General features: G+C 47.0%; 1 protein-coding gene across 1 annotated transcript in view; it reads right to left on the reverse strand.

Annotated features, from left to right (window-relative positions):
• LOC102428868 (high affinity cAMP-specific and IBMX-insensitive 3',5'-cyclic phosphodiesterase 8A-like) overlaps positions 1–16,281 on the reverse strand; it is a 42,176-nt gene extending 25,895 nt beyond the window's left edge. Inside the window, exons 1-7 of the mRNA XM_023746922.1 lie at positions 16,225–16,281; positions 12,877–13,067; positions 10,974–11,030; positions 9,951–10,002; positions 3,804–3,892; positions 2,662–2,740; positions 842–983 (exon numbers count right to left, since the gene is read on the reverse strand). Of these exons, the coding sequence (XP_023602690.1) occupies positions 842–983; positions 2,662–2,740; positions 3,804–3,892; positions 9,951–10,002; positions 10,974–11,030; positions 12,877–13,067; positions 16,225–16,251 (637 nt within the window). The 5' untranslated portion in view covers positions 16,252–16,281. The remainder of the gene's footprint in view (positions 1–841; positions 984–2,661; positions 2,741–3,803; positions 3,893–9,950; positions 10,003–10,973; positions 11,031–12,876; positions 13,068–16,224) is intronic.
• Between the last annotated feature and the right edge of the window lie 3,590 nt (positions 16,282–19,871).

The raw sequence follows: 19,871 nt of genomic DNA on the forward strand, positions 1-19,871 counted from the left end.
GGCATTTTATTTTTATTTCTTAAAATATTTTTATTGATTTCAGAGAGGAAGGGAGAGGGAGAAAGGGAAACATCAATAAGAGAATCATTGGTGGCCGAAGCAAGTTTGGCTCAGTGGATAGAGCGTCGGCCTGCGGACGGAAAGGTCCCAGGTTCGATTCCGGTCAAGGGCATGTACCTGGGTTGCGGGCACATCCCCAGTAGGAGATGTGGAGGAGGCAGCTGATCGATGTTTCTCTCTCATCAATGTTTCTAACTCTCTATCTCTCTCCCTTCCTCTCTGTAAAAAATCAATAAAATATATTTTTTTAAAAAAAGAGAATCATTGATGGCTGCCTTGTGACGCCCCCTACTGGGTTCCAACCTGAGATGCTTCAGTCCACAGGCCGACGCTCTAGCCACTGAGCCAAACCAGCCAGGACCAATAGCAGGCACTTTTAAAAATGCTGAATGAATGAATGAACGAGGCTCAGAGGACTGCGGGGCTCAGGTGTGTTCTGAGAATGTGTCACCTCATGGGCAATCCTTTACCCAGAACCATGTGCCCATGTCCACCACTTCGGTCAATTATTAGAAAGATCAACTTATTATAAAGATGAAAACCATGACCTGAAGTGTCAATTCAAGTGACTCTGATTGCTGGCGAATCATGCTCTGTACTTCTGTGCCCGTGTCCTCACCTGCAAACTGGGAACAACAGGGAGACTCCCACCCCCTCCGCCTGCTGTGAAGAGCAAGGCGGGGCATCTGGCACGTGCGATGCTCAGTGCCCACGCCATCTCCTCTCCCCCCCCCCCCCCCCCCCCCGGGAAAAGAAAAACAAAAAGGGACTAGCCTCTTACTTACCTTGGCCATCTTCATGCATGCATTTTTAGTACTGAACAAGTCAGCCTTTTTCTCATTTAGAGGCATTTTTGCTAACTCCTTCCCTAATAATTCACCCGACTCAAAGCCCACTGTTGTTTCAAATGCTGGATTTACATACTGTGGCGGGGGAGACAACAAAAAGAAAAAAAAGCATCGAGTCAATTAAAAGAAATTTTGAAGAGTCCAATGAAGACAGACTTCCACCTAAGCCGGCACTTTCCCCCCAAGCACAGGAGCCTGCGCTCACCAAGGCGGCTCTGAAGCCATGAGAACCGCCCCCCCACGCCCCCAGGACCCTGGAGTGCGGAGAGATGCCCCGGTCACTGGCCCGGCTTCTCCCATGTTCTCCTGAGGCTCCAGGTCCCCGTGGAGACAGACCAGGCGCTGCTAGGATCAGGAGCTGGGACACAGCACCAGACGGGGATCGGAGGCAGCCCGGCTCCATTCCCACAGCCCCTTAAGCAACTCCAAGTCGCCCACTGCGCATCTGTTTAACATCTCCCCACTCCCGTGATGGGAATGAATAATGTACTTGGGAAGCAGGCTGGGAACTGGGGAGTGTTTGCAAATATAAGGCTTTATGCTTGAATTTCCAAAGGGCCTAGAAGACAATGTATAGGGAAGGCTGTGCATGTGCTAATAATAATAATAATAATAATAGTGTGAGGATGATGACAAAATCATCATACTGTTCAAGCCTATTTCCAAGGCCTATAGCAGTGATGGCGAACCTATGACACGTGTGTCAGAGGTGACACGCGAACTCATTTTTTTGGTTGATTTTTCTTTGTTAAATGGCATTTAAATAAATAAAATATCAAAAATATGTCTTTGTTTTACTATGGTTGCAAATATCAAAAAATTTCTACAAGTGACACGGCACCAGAGTTAAGTTAGGGTTTTTCAAAATGCTGGCTCGCCGAGCTCAAAAGGTTCGCCATCACTGGCCTATAGCACTGCACACACATTAACTCATTTAGTCCTCAGCACCCTTACAAGAGGGAGGCTGCTGTCTGTATTAATAGTTCTCTCATTCGTACAGATGAGAGCAGATTCAGGCAGAGTAAGTAACTGGCCCAAAGACGCTCGGCTCGGAAGGGGTGAGGCCTGTCTGACACCAAGGTGTGCCCTCACCCGCTGGCCCCTGTGCCACCTCTGAGGGCACTGATTCCTGAATGTTGGCATCATCAGCTCTTTATCAAGAAAGTCACAAGTTAGGTTAGAGGCCGGGGGTGCTCAGAGCCACCAGAGGGGAGCTGTTCTCAGACAAAGGGAACATTCTCTGGCACAACTCCCTCTCCTGGTATCTACAAGTGTCTCCCGTCACGGACAGAAACCCACTTTGCTAATAACGGACAAGTTGTTCAGAAATTACTCGGTTATTCTGAAATTCTGAGTAGTTTCTCAGAAATGTCTGTAAGTGTGAACTACATCAAAGGCCACGAGGAAGGTGAGAACTCGCAGGCCTTACAGTCAGAGCCTTTTCCCTTTGCAGCATCCTTCCTGCCCCCGCCCACTCCCCACCCCCAACCCCTCCACCCACAACCCCAGTAACAAGCCTCCTGGACACAAGGCTCTCCTCGAACACACAGTAACTACTGGGCCTCTTCGTATCTAGAGGGCACTTATTGTAAATTACATCTCTTAGAGATTTCGTTCTGATCATCCTCTATGGAAAACCTGGTCTCTTGAACTTCAAAAAGAAAAAGAAAAATCTTACTGGAGGGTTTCAATTCTAAAAACGAGAACAAGCAAAACCAGAGACCCAGAAGGACAGAACTCCCAAACAACCCACCTGTATGTAGTTGTCCTCACTCGTGATTTTAATGGCATCTTGGCTTTTATCTAGTGCAGTGAATACTGATTTACAAGCCCTTTATGGAGAGGAAAAAAGGGTGGATTAATGTAAACACTACAAAACCTAATACAACCTTGGGGTGTTACACTCACGTATTTAAAGGTGTCTTTTGGCTGATTATAAAGGTAACGGATGCTAAATCAAAAAAGAAGGGGAACAGCCCTGGCCGGTGTGTGAGGTGGTCAGAGCATCAGGCTTCGGACTGAAGGGTCCAGGGTTTGATTCCCAGTCAAGGGTACGTATCTCAGCTGCAGGCTTGGCCCCCGGCCCTGGGTGAGGCATGTGCAGGAGACACAATCAATGTGTCTCCCTTACCTTCCACACTCTCTCTCTCTCAAAAAAAAAAAAAAAAAATCAATGGAAAAATATCCTCAAGTGAGGATTAAAAAAAAAAAAAAAAAAGAAGTTCCCGCCTCTGGTTGCAACAAGTTTGGAGAAGATGGACCTGTGAGAAGCCCTACTGGCTTTATCACCCTTTGGAAGTTTTTACAGATCTGATAAATAAAACATGGTATATAATTTTCATTTGTTTTAGTACTGGTGAAGTTGAACACCTTTTCATGTTTACTGGCAATTAATATACATCCCCTATGAACTGCCTGATCATGTCCTTTCTCTCTTTTTTTTTTATCCAGTGTTTCCATTTAAAAAAATATATATTTTTTTTATTGATTTCGGAGAGGAGGGGAGAGGGAGAGAGGGAGAGAGAGAGAAACATCAATGATGAGAGAGAATCATCGGTCAGCTGCCTCCTGCACGCCCCACACTGGGGATCCAGCCCACAACCCAGGCATGTGCCCACGGGAATTGAACTGTGACCTCCTGGTTCATAGGTCAATGCTGAACCACTGAGCCACGCTGGCCGGCTGCAGCCCCATCTTTACATCTGAGTCTCCAGTTGCCAACATGACCACTGACAGACGCCCACGCAGACTCCGAATGTCTGTGTGTGGAGAGGAGCCGCTCCCTCACCCCCTCCATCTTGGCAGGAGGTCAGCTACCCCCAGAAGGCAGCCATCCTGCCGGTGCTCACTGGCGACTGCCCTGTGTGGAGCGGGGGCCTCCAGAGGCAGAATTACCTGAGTTTCAGCTGTGACCGCACCTCTCCAAACTCCAGCTGCAGCAGCTCCGCGTAACAGGCCAGGAGGCTGGGGTTCTCCACGTACCTCTGCGACAGAAAGGGGGTTGTGGCTGAACAGCGTGCGCCTTTCAGTTAGTATGTCTACCCGTAAAGTAATTCTTTCCAACAGACTCCCCACTTGGTCACTGAAATAAGAGGATGTGGATCGTGTCCGTGTCATAGCAGAGGCTAGAATATGTAGAAAGGAATTTACCAAAGTCCTACGCAAACTTTCTGAGCATATTCACTTACTGAAGAGCAGTATGTTGTCCTCTTTAAAGTTATACACACCAATAATATGCAAGAAAAATGCGTGCATCTCTCTTTGCACCTGGATTTCACGCGGTAACCCCCACTCAGCAACGTTTTCCTTCACTGACCTCTCACCGTGGCCCAACTAAGCCGACAAAAGCTTACCCTCCAGACAGAGGGAGCAAGAGGCTGTGGTTCACACGTGCTCCCCAACCTGGACGTCCACCTCCGGGTAGAAGAGCGTGGATCTTCCCACCCAGTGAAAACCAGGGATGTGCACAGGAGGCCACCTGCTGACCTGTCTCCACGGCCCCAGATCGCACCTCCAGGGAGGTGAGGCCAGCCAAGGCCTTGGACGGCTGGGGACCCCAGTGCACCTCAAGCCTCCCGCGCCTTGACTTCGCGTGGGCAGGGGCACAAGCGGCGTGCCCGGGGCTCTCCTCCTGCGGTGAGCAGCGGCACCTGTGCAGGCAGGCAGGCTCCTCGGTGCTCTGTGGAGCCAGGGCTGACTGGTGAGTGAACAGCAGCCAGCACTCTTCCCCTCAGGAGAGGGGCTGCTAGGCCCGCCACCTCGCTCTCATTTCCGCGGTGAGAAGAGCTGTGTTGGCGCGAATGAGGACCTACATGTTCGTGGCCAGCAGTCCCCAATTTCCCTCCCTATCTTTTTTTTAAAATATATTTTTATTGATTTCAGAGAGGGAGAGGGAGAGAGAGATAGAAACATCAATGATGAGAGAGAATCATGGATCAGCTGCCTCCTGCACACCCCACACTGGGGATCAAGCCCATAACCCGGGCATGTGCCCTTGACTGGAATCGAACCAGGGACCCTTCAGTCCACAGGCCAACGCTCTATCCACTGAGCCACACCAGCTAGGGCCCTCCTTATCTTTCAATGAAAATTCAGTCCCTTCGCATGCATCTGATTTTACCCCTATCTCACGTTGTGTTTATGACTGAGTTCACACCATTGTTTCCCCTTTCTGTCTGCCACTTTAATCAAGTTGTTGTAAATTCCATGTGTCCTCTTTTAAAAAAAAAATAGATTTATTGATTTCAGAGAGGAAGGGAGGGGGAGAGAGAGAAACATCAATGATGAGAAGGAGTCATTGATCGGCTGCCTCCTGCACACCCCCCACTGGGGATCGAGCCTACTACCCGGGCATGTGCCCTGGACCGGAAGGGAACCTGGGACCCTTCAGTCCGCAGGCTCTATCCATTGAGCCAAACCAGCTGGGGCTATTATGTCCTCTTGTTAGCTTGGAAGGCTTATTAAACTTTTCTCTTCTATTAATGGTTACTTACTTCTCACTGACCTCAAAAGCAGACCGAGATTTCATTACTATTACTTGAAAACAGGATACCAATTACAAAGCAGCTCCCCAAAGCAATGCTGTGGTGTGACCTTTCCCACAAAGACGAAATGTCAGACTACACTCACCGCCCACCCCCATTCTATGTCTGCCCGATAAAGGCCATGAGAATACTTAATCTCCACCTCCTCCCACAACCCTGAGGACACACAGCGTTGGCTAAGATATAAATATTGAGGGATTTAAATATTGAGCCATTATTAAAATGTCTCTTCCAGCCGAACCGGTTTGGCTCAGTGGATGGAGCGTCGGCCTGCGGACTCAAGGGTCCCAGGTTCGATTCCGGGCAAGGGCATGTACCTTGGTTGCGGGCACATCCCCACTGGGGGGCATGCAGGAGGCAGCTGATCGATGTTTCTCTCTCATCGATGTTTCTAACTCTCTATCCCTCTCCCTTCTTCTCTGTAAAAAATCAATAAAATATATTTAAAAAATAAAAAAATAAAAATAAATAAAATGTCTCTTCTGGTATGTCCCTTCTGTTAGAAGAGTATTATTTATGTCAGTCTATATTGTTTAACCTGGGTCTACACAGATACAGTGGGGCCTTGACTTACGAGTTTAATTCGTTCCGTGACAGAGCTTGTAACTCAAATTACTCGTATGTCAAATCACTGTGACGTACGCTGCGCCAACTAGCGGTGAGGTATCTGAAGCTGGCTCGTATGTAACCCGAATTTTAGCTCGCAACTCAAAGCAAAAAATTGGCCGAGGGCTCGTATCTCGAAAAACTCGTTAGTCGGGACACTCGTAAGTCAAGGCCCCATTGTATATTTTGTTTATGTATATTCTACACTAATAAAAGAGAAACATGCAAATTAACCATCACTCCGCTACACCCACCAGCCAATCAGAGTGACTATGCATATTAACCCAACAAAGATGGCGGTTAATTTGCATACGCAGGCACGGAGCAAAGACTGAAGACGAGTGAAGATGGCGGCGGCCACGGAGCTGGAGCAAGCACAAGGCTTGGGTTGCTCCCAGCGACAGGGGAAGCCAAGCTTCCCGCCGGCCCTGAACTCTGCTCAAGGAGGGGCTGGGGGCCTTGGTCCCCAGGGGCAACCCAGGCCTCCAGCCCGTCCTGGGCTCCACTCAAGGAGCTGGAAAAAAAAAAAAGAGGGACTGGGAGCAGCCAGAGTGGAGAAGCCAAGCCTCACTGCTGTGGCCGGACCAAAGGCCTGGGCCCGGTGCCGGAGGAAAACCGGTGCCAGAAGCCAGGGGAAGGAAGGCCTATTGCGTGAATCTTCGTGCAACGGGCCACTAGTTCTTTATAATAAAAGGGTAATATGCAAATAGACTGAATGACAGAACCGAACAACCAATCAAAGCGTAATACAGTAGGTCCTTGGGTTACATCGGAGATCCATTCCTAAGGCGTGATGTAATGCGACTTTCGCTGTAAGTTGGAACCCACCTACATAAGCACCTACGTCACTCACATGGAGCACATACACAGCAGTAATGAAGTGAAACAGTAAAAAAAAATTAAAAGAAAGATAATTCCTTACCTTTACTTGTGGTAAATAAATAATAAAAAACATAAAGCACATATGTACATACGTGGAAATGACGGAACTTTTTTTTTTTAATAAATAAATGGGAGATGGCGATGTAACCAGGAAACGAGGTAGAGTCTGACGTAACCAGAGGGCTGTTTGTATGCTAATGATATGCTAAGGCTGCTCAACCGCTTGCTATGATGTACACTGACCACCAGGGGCAGACAGGTTGACCAGTTGCTATGACGTGCACTTACCACCAGGGGGCAGATGTTCCGACCAGTAGCTTGCTGCTGGGGTCCGGCCGATCTGGACTGAGTGAGATGGGCTGGACATGCCCTGGAGTCCTCCCGTGGTCCCTCCCCGGCCTGATCACGCACCAGTGGGGTCCCTCAGCCTGGCCTGCGCCCTCTCCCAACCCAGGACCCCTCGGGGGATGTTGGAGAGCTGGTTTCAGCCGGATCCCGCAGGCCACTCCCCTTGGGAGCGGGGTTCATGGCTGGCGAGCGCTGCAGCAGTGCGAGCCTTGCATGATCGGGACTGTTTGGGTACGAGCCCACGGCAGGCACAGTGGGGCCGGGATGAGCGGGAGCGGCAGGTAGGAGCTGCAGGCGGCGTTGGACTGTAGGTTTTGGCCCGATCCCTGCAGGCCACCCAGAGGGACCCCACCCATGCACGAATTCATGCACCGGGCCTCGAATGTCATATAATTACATACAACACATATGCACACCTGTGTATGTACATATGCAGAGAAGAAAAGAAACAGCACGTGCCCACAGCAGGTCTGTCACTCACCAGGTTTCCTTGCCACTGCATCCTCCCTCATCTTAAAGCTCCTGTTCTAGTTCATCCGTTGTGTGGCTGGAGTCCTTGCTCATATTTTCCCCAGACTGGGCTCTGAGGGAAACAGCCCAGCCACCCGGCTGGGGTATGCTTCTCAGCTTGCACCTCTCCTAGGTGTAATCTCTAGACGTTGTCATTACTGTGTTACACAGGGAATGTGAGTTAGGTTCACCCCACATTCACCATTTTCTTGCTCGCCATCCCTTCTTGCATTTCTGGCCTTCCTTCTGGCATTCACCTTCCTTCTGCCCGAGGTACAGCCTTTAGAATGTCCTTGTGAGGATTTTCTAGTTACAGACTCTCTCATGCTTCCTGTTTCTCAAAGTCTGTACTTCCACCTCATTTCTGAAAGGTATCTGTGCCAGGTATAACGTTCTAGGTTGGCAGTTATGTTATCATATTGAAAATATGATTTCACTGTGTGCTATTTTCATGTATCGCTGCTAGAAGCTACCTGTTAGCCTGTCATTCTTTTTAATGTTTTCTCTGGCTGACTTTAAGCTCTTCTATTTTACTTTTTTCACTATGATATATCCTCTTTTTATTGACTCTTATTTTGGATTTGTTGGAATTTTTGTCTGTGGATTAGTCTTTCGTCCATCCTGGAAAATGCTCTTCAAACATGACCTCTGCCCATTCTCCTCCTGTCCTTTTGTACTTGTTAAGCCTGTATCTCTAGCTCCACATTTCTCAGGCTCTAACTATATGCTATTTATCTCTGTGCTACATGTGGAAGAATTTTTCCTGATTTACTGTCTAAGTTTTAAGATTTTCATTTATTATGTGCTCATTTCTCAAAATTCCACGCTCTGCTTAGAATCTGCTATGTCACTTTATAGCTTCCTACCCCTTGCAGGTATTTCCAAGCTTTTATTTCTTTACATATAATGAGCATAATTGCTTTAAAGTCTCATCTGATAACCCTCGTATCTGAGGAGCGTGAGGGTGTGTTTCCACGGCCTCCCCACCAGTGCGCACTCCTGGTGCCTTTCCTCCTGTGAGCACTGAGCTGTCACTGAGTGCTGCCTCCAACCGCTGTGGGTGAGATCCTCGGAGGCCAATGCAGGGTCTGCCTCTGGGGAGGATCTTACGGCTCCTGCAGGGGCCTGGGGGTACTATCACCCAGAACCCTTGAAGCGCAATTCATTGGCTGAGGTTTCTTGACTACCTCTACTTCACTGATATAAATTTGGGCTACAAATCTGGTTCTCTCCCCCTGATTCCCAAGGCAACCAGCGGCCCAACACCTCCAGCCTTTGGGCTCAGGAGAAACCAGTTGACCGGATCTGGGGGTGGAGAGAAGGGAGCTGTGTTTGGGTTGCCTTATTTCCAGGATCCTTGAACTGACTTTAAGGCATTATAAAAACACTCCTGTGGTATAACTATTTTTTTTAATTGATTTCAGAGAGGGAGGGAGAGGAAGGGAGAAACATCAATGATGAGAAAGAATCATTGATTGGCTGCCTCCTGCACGCTCTACACCGGGGATCGAACCTGCAACCCGGGCATGTGCCCTTGACTGGGAATTGAACCATGACCTCTTGGTTCCTAGGTCGACGCTCAACCACTGAGCCACTCCGGCCAGGCTGGTATAACTTTTAATGACTATGCCATTAAAGATGACTTTACCAGGCATAGGTTTTTTGTTTGGTTTTTGTTTGTTTGTTAATCCTCACCTGAGGATATTTTTTCCATTGATTTTTAGACAGAGAGTGGAAGGGAGGGAATGAAAGAGGGGGGAGGAAAGGAAGGCAGAGAGAGAGAAACATCGATGTGAGAGAGACACATGAACTGGTTGCCTCCTACGTGTGCCCCAATCAGGGCCGGGCTGGGGTCAAGGTCGAGCCTGCAACTCAGGTACGTGCCCCTGACCGGAAATTGAAACTGCCATCTTTCTGTGCACGGGCCGACACACTAAACCACGGAGGCACACAGCCATGGCAACAGGCATACCTTGGAGAGACTAAGAAAGCTAGGTACCGTAGATGTAATCATTACCAGGTCATAGAATTAAACACAGCACAAGGACAACACATTTTTCCTCTTCAAATTCATTCAGTTGCTCGCTCTGAACTAAGATAACATACTCCCTCACGCTGCACCACACCTGCACAATGAAGAAGGGGTACGTACCCTCGTGAAGCCGGCACTAATGAGCGACATCACAGACTCTTCTCCGTCCCGCCTTCAAAAGGACAGAGCAAGTGGTTAGAGACGATTCTTATCGATCACAGTGCACCTCTTCATGCACTGATTCTCGTAACACGGTGACTGTCCTATAATGAGTACTTTTAGATGAATCAGAGTAACATACAAATCAAAAGTATACAATTAAAAAGTTTTCTGTTTTAGTTTTGTATGTAGCTTTTTTGACAGTATATATTAATAGTTGAAATATAGCAAGTTACACTAACAGCCAGAATACAAGAGTAACCACATTATCTATTTGATATGTAAACATTTTAAACTAAATTCTTTCCTATTTTATTTTACTGCCTGTTTATTTTTTTTTAATCCAATAGGGAAGGTAAAACAGGTAAAGGGGTCAATACTACGGTGATAGAAGGAAACTAGAGTTTGGCCATGAGCAAGATGTAGTATATGCAGATGTTGCACACCTGAAATGTATACAATGTTATAAGCCAATAAATAAATAATTTTAAAAGCCCTTCTCCCCCCAACAAGGCTCAGAGAAATAGTTTAAAGGGCACAGCAACATTTCTCCTATCTATAAAAATATGTAAGCTAAGTAACATTTATTTGAATACTGCCCTTCTCACGTATTTTTATCCTTTCCTTACTTCCAACTTAAGGATGAAATGGAAGATTTCTTCCATTTATGTATAATTCTAAATCTTCATATATATATATTTGGAGTTAGGTGCCCTAGGAGGATAGCCCTGGAAAACATGGAATTCTCTAGTGCTGTGCGTATTTCTAAAGTGAAAGGCAGTCCAAGCATGAAAGTAGAAACTCTCACATGAAATTAACTGGCAAAGCAAAAGAAAATAAGACAGAATAAAAAAGAATGGGCCAAACTAGAAGGGTCATGCCGGACAGCCTGCAAGCTGTTATTCAGGCCTCTGTTAAGAGCAAGCATGATGTTAACACACAAATTTCAAAGTAAAAAAAAAAACAAAAAGAAAGCAAGCTTACCTGCATACTACACCAACAATAACTGTGTTTTCTGAAACTTTTGTGGCTCGAATAGACCTATCAAAAAAACAAATTTTAAAATGAGTTTAAAACAATTCTTTAAAAACTAAAAACGCTTAGCAGTTCTGGTGGAACAACGGAAGCAGGGAGAGGACGAGGGGAGCACAGGCTCCCTGCGCTCTGGACCCCTCTTGGCTGCGTTGGCCCTTCCCGTTCTCCCGGCTTCCGACTTCTCTGCCATCTTCACTTTGGCTCTTTAACTGCTGGGTCAGTCCTGCCTCCTGGGTTTTCTGACAGGAGCTGGGAGGAGGTGCTGCCAACAGGCACCACACAGCATGGCCGGTGACAGTCGCACAAGCGGCTGACTTGCCTCGGCCCCTCCCAGCTGGCGGCCGGAAGGACCTTCCATTCTGCTCTTGCCGCTCACCTGCACAGAACACGCCAGGTCTTCACCGAGGGGTGAAGTCCAAGGCCTTGGGCGAAGCCCACGAAGCCCACATGACCGGGCTCATGCCTGCAGCCCGAGCCCCATCCCATCCCTGCCCGGCCCAGCAGCCATCCAACCCACCGGAGTAGAGGCGCCCCAGACACCCTGCCTGCCCCTACAAATGCTGCTCCCCTACCTGGAACGTTTCCCCCCTCTCTTCCTTTCCAATCTCCTGCCCGTCCGTCAGGACTCGGCCCACATGTCCCGTGTGGAGCCGCCCTGACACGCGCCCTGCAGCACTTGGATGTGCACCCTCTGGGCATAGATGTGCCTGTGCTGACATCACTCTCTGGTCCTGCCAACTACGGCCTCCGCTCCTCAGAGGCAAGACCCACATCTCCTCACCCATGTGGCTCTAATACCAAATGGTGCCCAGAACTGAGGAGACATGCACGACAGGGTCCTCGACTGGAAGTATAGCAGACAGAGTAACTGGCCTTCCACAAGGCACCTGATCGAGTGTAAGGAGTTATAAGCATCCCCAACAAAGAGACACAGGTGAAAGCTAGTCATTTAGACAAGTCAGCAACTGATGAAAGGCCTTCCACAGGCCCTGTGGGTAGGTGCCCACACGGAGGCTGATGGGAAAGGCAGGGCTCTGCCAGGGCGACACTCGCGGGAGTTGTGTTAAGGCGGCGAGGAGAGAGCGAGCGAGCGGATCAGGAGGGAGAGCCTGGAAATAAACCAGGGAAGGGCCAGGATCAAGATGAAACTGACTTAGGAAACCACAGCGTAAGCAACCCCGTTCACATTCCTTATTTTAAAATTATATAGAATTTTAATCTATATATCAAGAAAAATTTGCTGGATGAATTAATCCAATTTTTTAGAAAATTCCCAAAATGTGTAACAATTGTACATTTTCCTCCCTTAACAGGTAGAGCAGAATTCTGTGTTCTGTATATTTTACCACAATAAAGAAGTGCAGCGTAACTATAACCTAACCTTTATTTTACAACAAGGATGACCCAGCAGCGTGTCCATCATCCAGACACGCCTGTGGCTAGGGCTGGGCCCGGACACGATGGGAAAGACCAGAATTCTCTCATCCTACTGATCTTCTGCAAGTATTTTAAACCAGGCACATTCACCTAACGCTAGAGGGCAACTGTCAAACATATGGGAAGTTATAATAACTTGTTGCAATAACATGCAGGTGACAGTTGTGGTTACATATGAGATTTCATCCGAACACTTAATGGTTAGAATTCATCCTTTCTTACCATTTTTAACAAAGCCAGAGGCAAAGACCAGCCGGTAAAGATCAGTCCTAGAAATAATGCTATGGTCTTGTTTACTTTACATGCGTGGAAGGCAACTTAAAGGACACGGAATTTAACTTAATATATTTCTGGGTGGCATTACTGTCACAAGCGCCCGGCCCACTTAGCACGTGGGCCCGAGTCTCGGGCTTACCTGCACAGCGTCAGGGCGTCCAGCTGCTGGGGGTTTCTGTGGTCGATGATGATGATGTCGTGATTGGCAGCCAGGAAACAGGTCAGGACAGCCTGGACCTCCAGGGCCAGCGTGTACTTAAACCCTGCTTTTTCACACGCCTTACGGAATCCTTTACACTGGCTGTCGTCTCTGACAAACACTAAAAGTACCTGAATCAAAAAAGCATAAACACTTAAAAAAAAAAAAAGAGGTTGGAATATCATTTCTTAACCAGCCACAGAAACTCCCACGTGTTTTACGGCAAGCACACCGCTGTGAACATAATCTGTTGATATAAACCGTCTCCCCCATGTAACTCAGGGGCCGGATCACTCGGCTCCTGGAAAGCTGGGCTATTCTACCTGGACGTCCTAGGCCAGTGGTCGGCAAACTCATTAGTCAACAGAGCCAAATATCAACAGTACAACGACTGAAATCTCTTTTGAGAGCCACATTTTTTAAACTTAAACTATATAGGTAGGTACATTGTTATTCACTTAATTAGGGTACTCCTAAGGTGTTGAGGCCAAAGGTAAACTGAGTGGGGGGGGGCAGGGAAGGATTAAGGAAAGACAGACAAGAGAATGAAAGCTGGCTCTCGGTGGGACGCTGCTTCCTGATGAGGAGACAGCGCCAGCGCCCACAAGCCGTGTCTTTATTTTATAGCAGATGCCACGAGGCAAAGTAGGGACATGATCACGTTGTTTACAGCTTTCTCGTGAGTTCCAACCTCACTCAACTACATGCACCTGAACTCTAGCACAAGGTACGTGGGGCTACGTGTTTGGACCATAGGTTCAAGCTTACAACCACAGCCGTTGGCTATAATTGTGCTGGGAGGGCCCTGCACGTGGCAATGAGAGGACCCTGTCCTTTCATTAGTCCGAGGCTTGAACCTGGCCGAAACACTGTAACCGCGCCCCATACTAAGGCTTAGGAAGAGCCACACTCAAGGGGCCAAAGAGCCGCATGTGGCTCATGAGCCGCAGTTTGCCGACCACAGTCCTAGTGCATGGATCACATACTCCTTCTTTTGCTAGTAAACCTCTGGCAGAACGCAACCAAGGACTGATCAAGCACTTTATCTTGAAATTAAACCAATTCAACGACACAAATATTTGTTTTAGTTAACAGTAAGTTAACTAGGGAGTCCTTAGATGGGAAATGCTAATATTTCAGTCAAACTCCTGGAACACTTAATACTTTATATAATGTATTTTTTTAAATTTTTTAAACATATTTTATTGATTTTTTACAGAGAGGAGGGGATAGGGATAGAGAGTTAGAAACATCAATGAGAGAGGAACATTGATCAGCTGCCTCTTGCACGCCCCCTACTGGGGATGTGCCCACAACCAAGGTACATGCCCTTGACTGGAATTGAACCTGGGACCCTTGAGTCCGCAGGCCGACGCTCTATCCGCTGAGCCAAACCGTTTAGGGCTGTATAATGTATTTAAATGTTCTGACTCAATGTAATGCCTCCAAGTTGAAAAAAAATCCTATCTAATAATAGACAAACATGGTAATTGACCGTATCTTCGCTATGCCTCCCATTGGCTAATCAGCATGATATGCAAATTAACCGCTAACAATGATGGTGGCTAATTTGCATACTGCAGGCAGGGTGGGACAGCGCCATCCCACCTGCCCTGCCACCATCTGGGCCTGCTATCTGCGATCCTGGGCGGCGGGGGTCCCGTGTGTGACCCATCCGGGGCAGCCGGGTGGGGCAACAGCAATCTGCTGGCCTGCCCAGGCGTCCTGTGTGCGACCCGGGGAGGCACGCCAACCCCCGGATTGGCCCTGCCCTGTGCGCGAGGCCCCAAGCCCCCGATCGGCCCTGCTGAGTGCATGACCCGGGGCGGCACCCCAACCCATTGGCCCTGGCCCTGACCTGTGCTCGACCCGGGGCAGCACCCCAACCCCCCAACGGCCCTGCCCTGTGCGCGACCCGGGGAGGCGGGGCAGGCACCTAGAGATCGGGCCTGCCATCTGCTACCTGGGAAGCGGGCCTAAGTCAGCAGGTGGTTATCTCCCGAGGGGTCCCAGACTGTGAGAGGGCACAAGTGGGGCTGAGGGACACACCCCTCCCCCCGCCAGTGCACAAATTTTTGTGCACTGGACCTCTAGTTTTGATTAAAAGAGAAAATTTTAAGCAGACAGAAATATTATAGTTCGCAACCTGTCAGTGAAGTGACACAGGAATAGCACCAGGAGCAAGAGGCAGTGTCTGTGCCTGGGATGCCGCTGGCTGACCCCAGGCCTGGCCTGGGTGAGGTGAGGCCTGGATCTGCTGCTCCCCCTATCCAGCCAGCCCCCCACCCCCCATAGATGTGGTTCAACAGCACAAAGCAGCATCCCCTTTAGACCCAGACTGACTCCTGGGAGCCAGGGTGGTAAGGGAGAGGCAGGGCAGCCTGTGATTAAACAGGCCACAGAGCTGAGAGAAAGCCTGTGCCCAAGGCTTACTAGTTCCTCTAAGCTGACCATGTGCACAAATACTCCAAGTGCAAAGAACTAAGAGAGCACGTCTCTGCTAGTCTCTTCCCATTTAAAAAAAATGAAACAGTGAACATGTGTCTGCGTGTGGGAAACATCAAAGAACTTTGGGGCTAAATTTCAATTGGTTGTTTTTGTCTAACATTTTGGATTAAATAATTTACAGGTATTTTTCTCTGATAACAACTATTCAGAAACACAGGGAAGCACATGCTTTTATGTTTTTATATCAGAAAATTTCAAACCTACAGGCAAGTTGTGAATGACAATGAACGCTAGTATACACTTCTTCTAGTTTCATCAGTTGTTAAAATTCTGCCACCTTTTGCCCAGCCAGTGTGGCTCAGTGGTTGAGCATCGACCCATGAACCAGGAGGTCACGGTTCGATTCCCAGTCAGGGAACGTGCCCGGGTTCCAAACTTGACCCCCAGTTGGGGGTGTGCAGGAGGCAGCCAATTAATGATTCTCGCTTATCATTGATGTTCCTATCTCTCTCTCCTTCTCCCTTCCTCCCTGAAATAAGAAAAAAAATTAAAATTTGCCACCTTTACTTTCTCCCCCTCCCCCACGCCCTCACTCCACACACGCCCAATTATATACATTCTTTATTTTACTGAACTTTTTAAAGTAGGTCACAGATATTTCTTCATCTATAAATAGTCCAATGCGCATTTCTAAGAAACATACACTCTCTTAGATAATATAGTACTGATATTGTTATCTGACTCAGAAGACTAATTTCAATGTATAACTTGAGGCCCTTTCCCTCCCCACCTCTTTAAAGAAAACCAACATGAGAAAATGACAGCAGGGTTTATAATTACCTGGAGTTGATCTGCATGAAACCTCATGGGGCCAAACTGCACGTGAGATGTTGGTCTCTGCAAGAAAAAGACTTGCTTAAACTTTCTGTCTCTAATCAGAGCTCAGATGGAACTGAAACTCCTAGAGAAAAATTACCGAGAGTGAACAATTATTACACAGAGGATCCCCAGGGTCTCCCCAGAACCCGGGAAGGTGCAGCGCAGGGAGGGGAAGTGAACTGAGTGGGTCCCGGCTTTCCTTTTCCTCACTGTGTGTGACTTGTCATGAAACAAGAGTTAAGTAAGTAAGCTTCCGAGTCTCCGTTTGAGAAAATCAACAGTGCAAAATTAAGGAAAACGGGAAGAAAAAATAAAGTTAAAGGCAGTAATTAATGACAATATCAAATGCTAATGACTAGTACGGTTTAAAAAAAAAATACATGTATGTGAGTACACAGTGTTGGTCACCAGCTGAGGGCCCAGAGGAAAGTGTGCTGGCTCAGGGCCAGAGCTTCCCTCCCAGGAACGACTGTACATGTTACCCAGACGGGGGGAGGCAGCAGCTGGTACAGGCCAAGGACAGCATAACTTTCTGTCTCAACGATGACAGCGACTCACCGCTGCATCCAGTGCAAGAAACAAAAGAAGCTACAGGTTAATTTTTAATAATGATGAATGCTGCCTCCGTGTAAGTTTAGAAATATCTTTTTAAGATGTTACTGTTTTGGCAGTTCTATTTTACCACCGAACACTTTATTTACTCAGTGGACTGCATGCTGACCTTACATCCTGCCCAGGGGGTATGTCCGGCTCTCAGGACCTCAAGTCCAACAACTGCTTACCACGGCCGCCCCCCGCCCCCCATCACCACCCCCAGGAAATGTGATGACATTACTCCGTGAGCAGACGTCAGCCCTGGGCCCTCAAAGAATAAACAACTTCCAAGCGGCTCTGGACAGGGGATCGGAACTACCGGAATCCTTCTATTTGCCCTTCGTTTGTGTATGAAAATCAGTATCAAACTGGCCTAATCTGCCCTCTTAATAATATTTACGTTTTACACAAACATTTAGAAGGGAAAATCATTTTCCAATTAACTTCGGTAATGTCGCTTGGATTTAATCTTTCAGCTTCAAAAGCAACTGGTATTTTTAGGTAACATAGAAACAAACAGTATGTTCACAGGCTGATGCTGGTAAATTATACAGGTTGTTGCGTTTGGTCTTTTGGATTTTTAAATATTTATGTATTTATTAAGATTCAGTTATAAAAAGGATTGTAAAATTAGGACTACCAGATAAGGATGATGTCCATTTGTATTTTTAGTATTTTAAAGTAATTTTTGTGAATATGGCTGACAGAAACACGAACTAAATTAGAAGTTTTGATGAAACACATCAGACTTCTTTTTGCCTTTTTTTTTTTTTTTTTTACCTAACTGACCTATCATTTAGATGTGACTCTAAAGGCAAAGTTACTGGGTTATGAATCTTGATCATGGTAGGGATGGGAGAGGAAATAAATAATTCCAACCTGAATAAAATTTCTACACCCTGACCCTCCCTATTCCTTTGCCTGCTTTTATTCTCTGTAGCTCTTAGTCACCATTTACCACGTTACTAATTTTATTATTCATCTTCTTTATTGTCTGTCTCTCCCACCTAGAATGTAAGTTCTATGAAGACAGGGGTTTACCTGCTTCATTCGTTGTTCTACTTCCAATACCCAGAACAGCCCGGCACCGGCAAGCATTCAAAAAATATTTTTGAACGAGTGTTTACACAACAGTTACTCTTTTTGAATCCATCTAGAAATCATATTCATACCAGCTTTTACATATACATGTACATATTATAGAACTTCCAGTTCTCAGAATATTTTCATATTCAGAGTATACTTACTTCATAAAGGAACATGAAGGAAGGAATCTTACAAGAGAATCATGTGATCTCTCTCTCTTTCCTACATCCCCTTTATTAGTAACTAAAGTTATGCTGGGAGAAGTTTACATTAATTGTACACAAACCTAGGAGCCATAGTGAAGACTGAAGTCAGATTTTGTCCTGAGCCGTACAGCCAGCGGCCGTTCTCTCTCTCCCTTTTTCTCTCTTTCAACAAAGAGTGGTCATTTGATCAAAGGGACACAGCCTGGACAAGAATCAGGGGACACCAGTTCTTAGCTCAGAAGAGTCAACATTAATCCTGCCGTGTGTGTGTGTGTGTGTGTGTGTGTGTGTGTGTGTGTATGTGTGCGTGTGTGAGAACCACCCACTGCTATGTTATAAGCAAGCACAGAGCTAGGTACTGGGAGTGCAAAGAACGAGTGCCTAACCCTGGCTATTCATAATTCTTAAAAAATTAATCCATAGCTTCTTTTGTTTCTTACACTAGATGCAGTGGTGCGTAGCGGCAGGAGCAACATAAACAATGACGGTGTGGTTCACTTTTAACAGAGAAAGAAGGTTGTGTGCTGAATGCCTTGCTTCCAACCACATTTAAATCCCACCGAGTCCTTACCCTATGAGTAAGGTGAACTCACTAACTCCATTCCGCTGGTGAAGAAACTGCAGCTAAGAGCGGTATGGTTAAACAGCTGGTAAGGGGCAATGGTGGGGACAGGACACCATTCACTACGATTTAATTCCCGTGGTCTTTTCTTTTTTTTTTTTAATTTTTATTGATTGCAGAGAGGAAGAAAAGGGAGAGAGAGAGAGAGAATATGATTGATCGGCTGCTTCCTGCACACCCCCTACTGGGGATTGAGCCCACAACCCAGGCATATGTCCCCAACCGGAATTGAACCTGGGACCCTTCAGTCCACAGGCTGATGCTCTATCCTCTGAGCCAAACAGGCCAGGGCAATTCCTGTGGTCTTTTCATGCTCCATTGAGAAAGACATAAACCACCCGACCCTCACCTCTGTCTAGCTCAGTGATGGCGAACCTATGATATGCGTGTCAGAGGTGACACGCGAACTCATTTTGGGTGACACGCATCGACAGAGACAAAAAATTGCATAATTCAAATATTTGTCTCTCACAATGGCCAGAGTTGGGCATCACTCGAGTAATATTATTACTCACGTTACTCATGATCAATAACGCAATTCTAAAACCGGATGTAAACATGTACATCGGTGTTGGGTAGCAAAGATACATAGTGAAAACATCCAAGATACATTGTTCCAATATTGACATTAATATAAAAAGGTTAAGAATTGCACTATAAAGAGATTAATCTTTACTCATGACATTTTATTTATTTTTTTATATATATTTTATTGATTTTTTATAGAGAGGAAGGGAGAGGGATAGAGAGTTAGAAACATCGATGAGAGAGAAACATCGATCAGCTGCCCCCTGCACACCTCCCACTGGGGATGTGCCCGCAACCAACGTACATGCCCTTGACCAGAATCGAACCCGGAACCCCCCAGTCCGCAGGCCAACGCTCTATCCACTCAGCCAAACTGGCCAGGGCATGACATTTTATTTTTACTCGAGTGACAAAATGCCCAATTCTGGAAACGGCCTCGTTATTGTCAACATGTCCCTCAGGTAAGTTTCCCGTGCGTTCGGGTGCATTCGGCAAACGGATGCACTTGACCGCCATGTTCGTTAGGAGACAGGAGTGGGAGGGTTAAAAGAAAAAGATATACAGTGCAACAG

The sequence above is a fragment of the Myotis lucifugus genome, unplaced genomic scaffold (genome assembly GCF_000147115.1).
Source record: "Myotis lucifugus unplaced genomic scaffold, Myoluc2.0 scaffold_765, whole genome shotgun sequence".
Classification (NCBI taxonomy): domain Eukaryota; kingdom Metazoa; phylum Chordata; class Mammalia; order Chiroptera; family Vespertilionidae; genus Myotis; species Myotis lucifugus.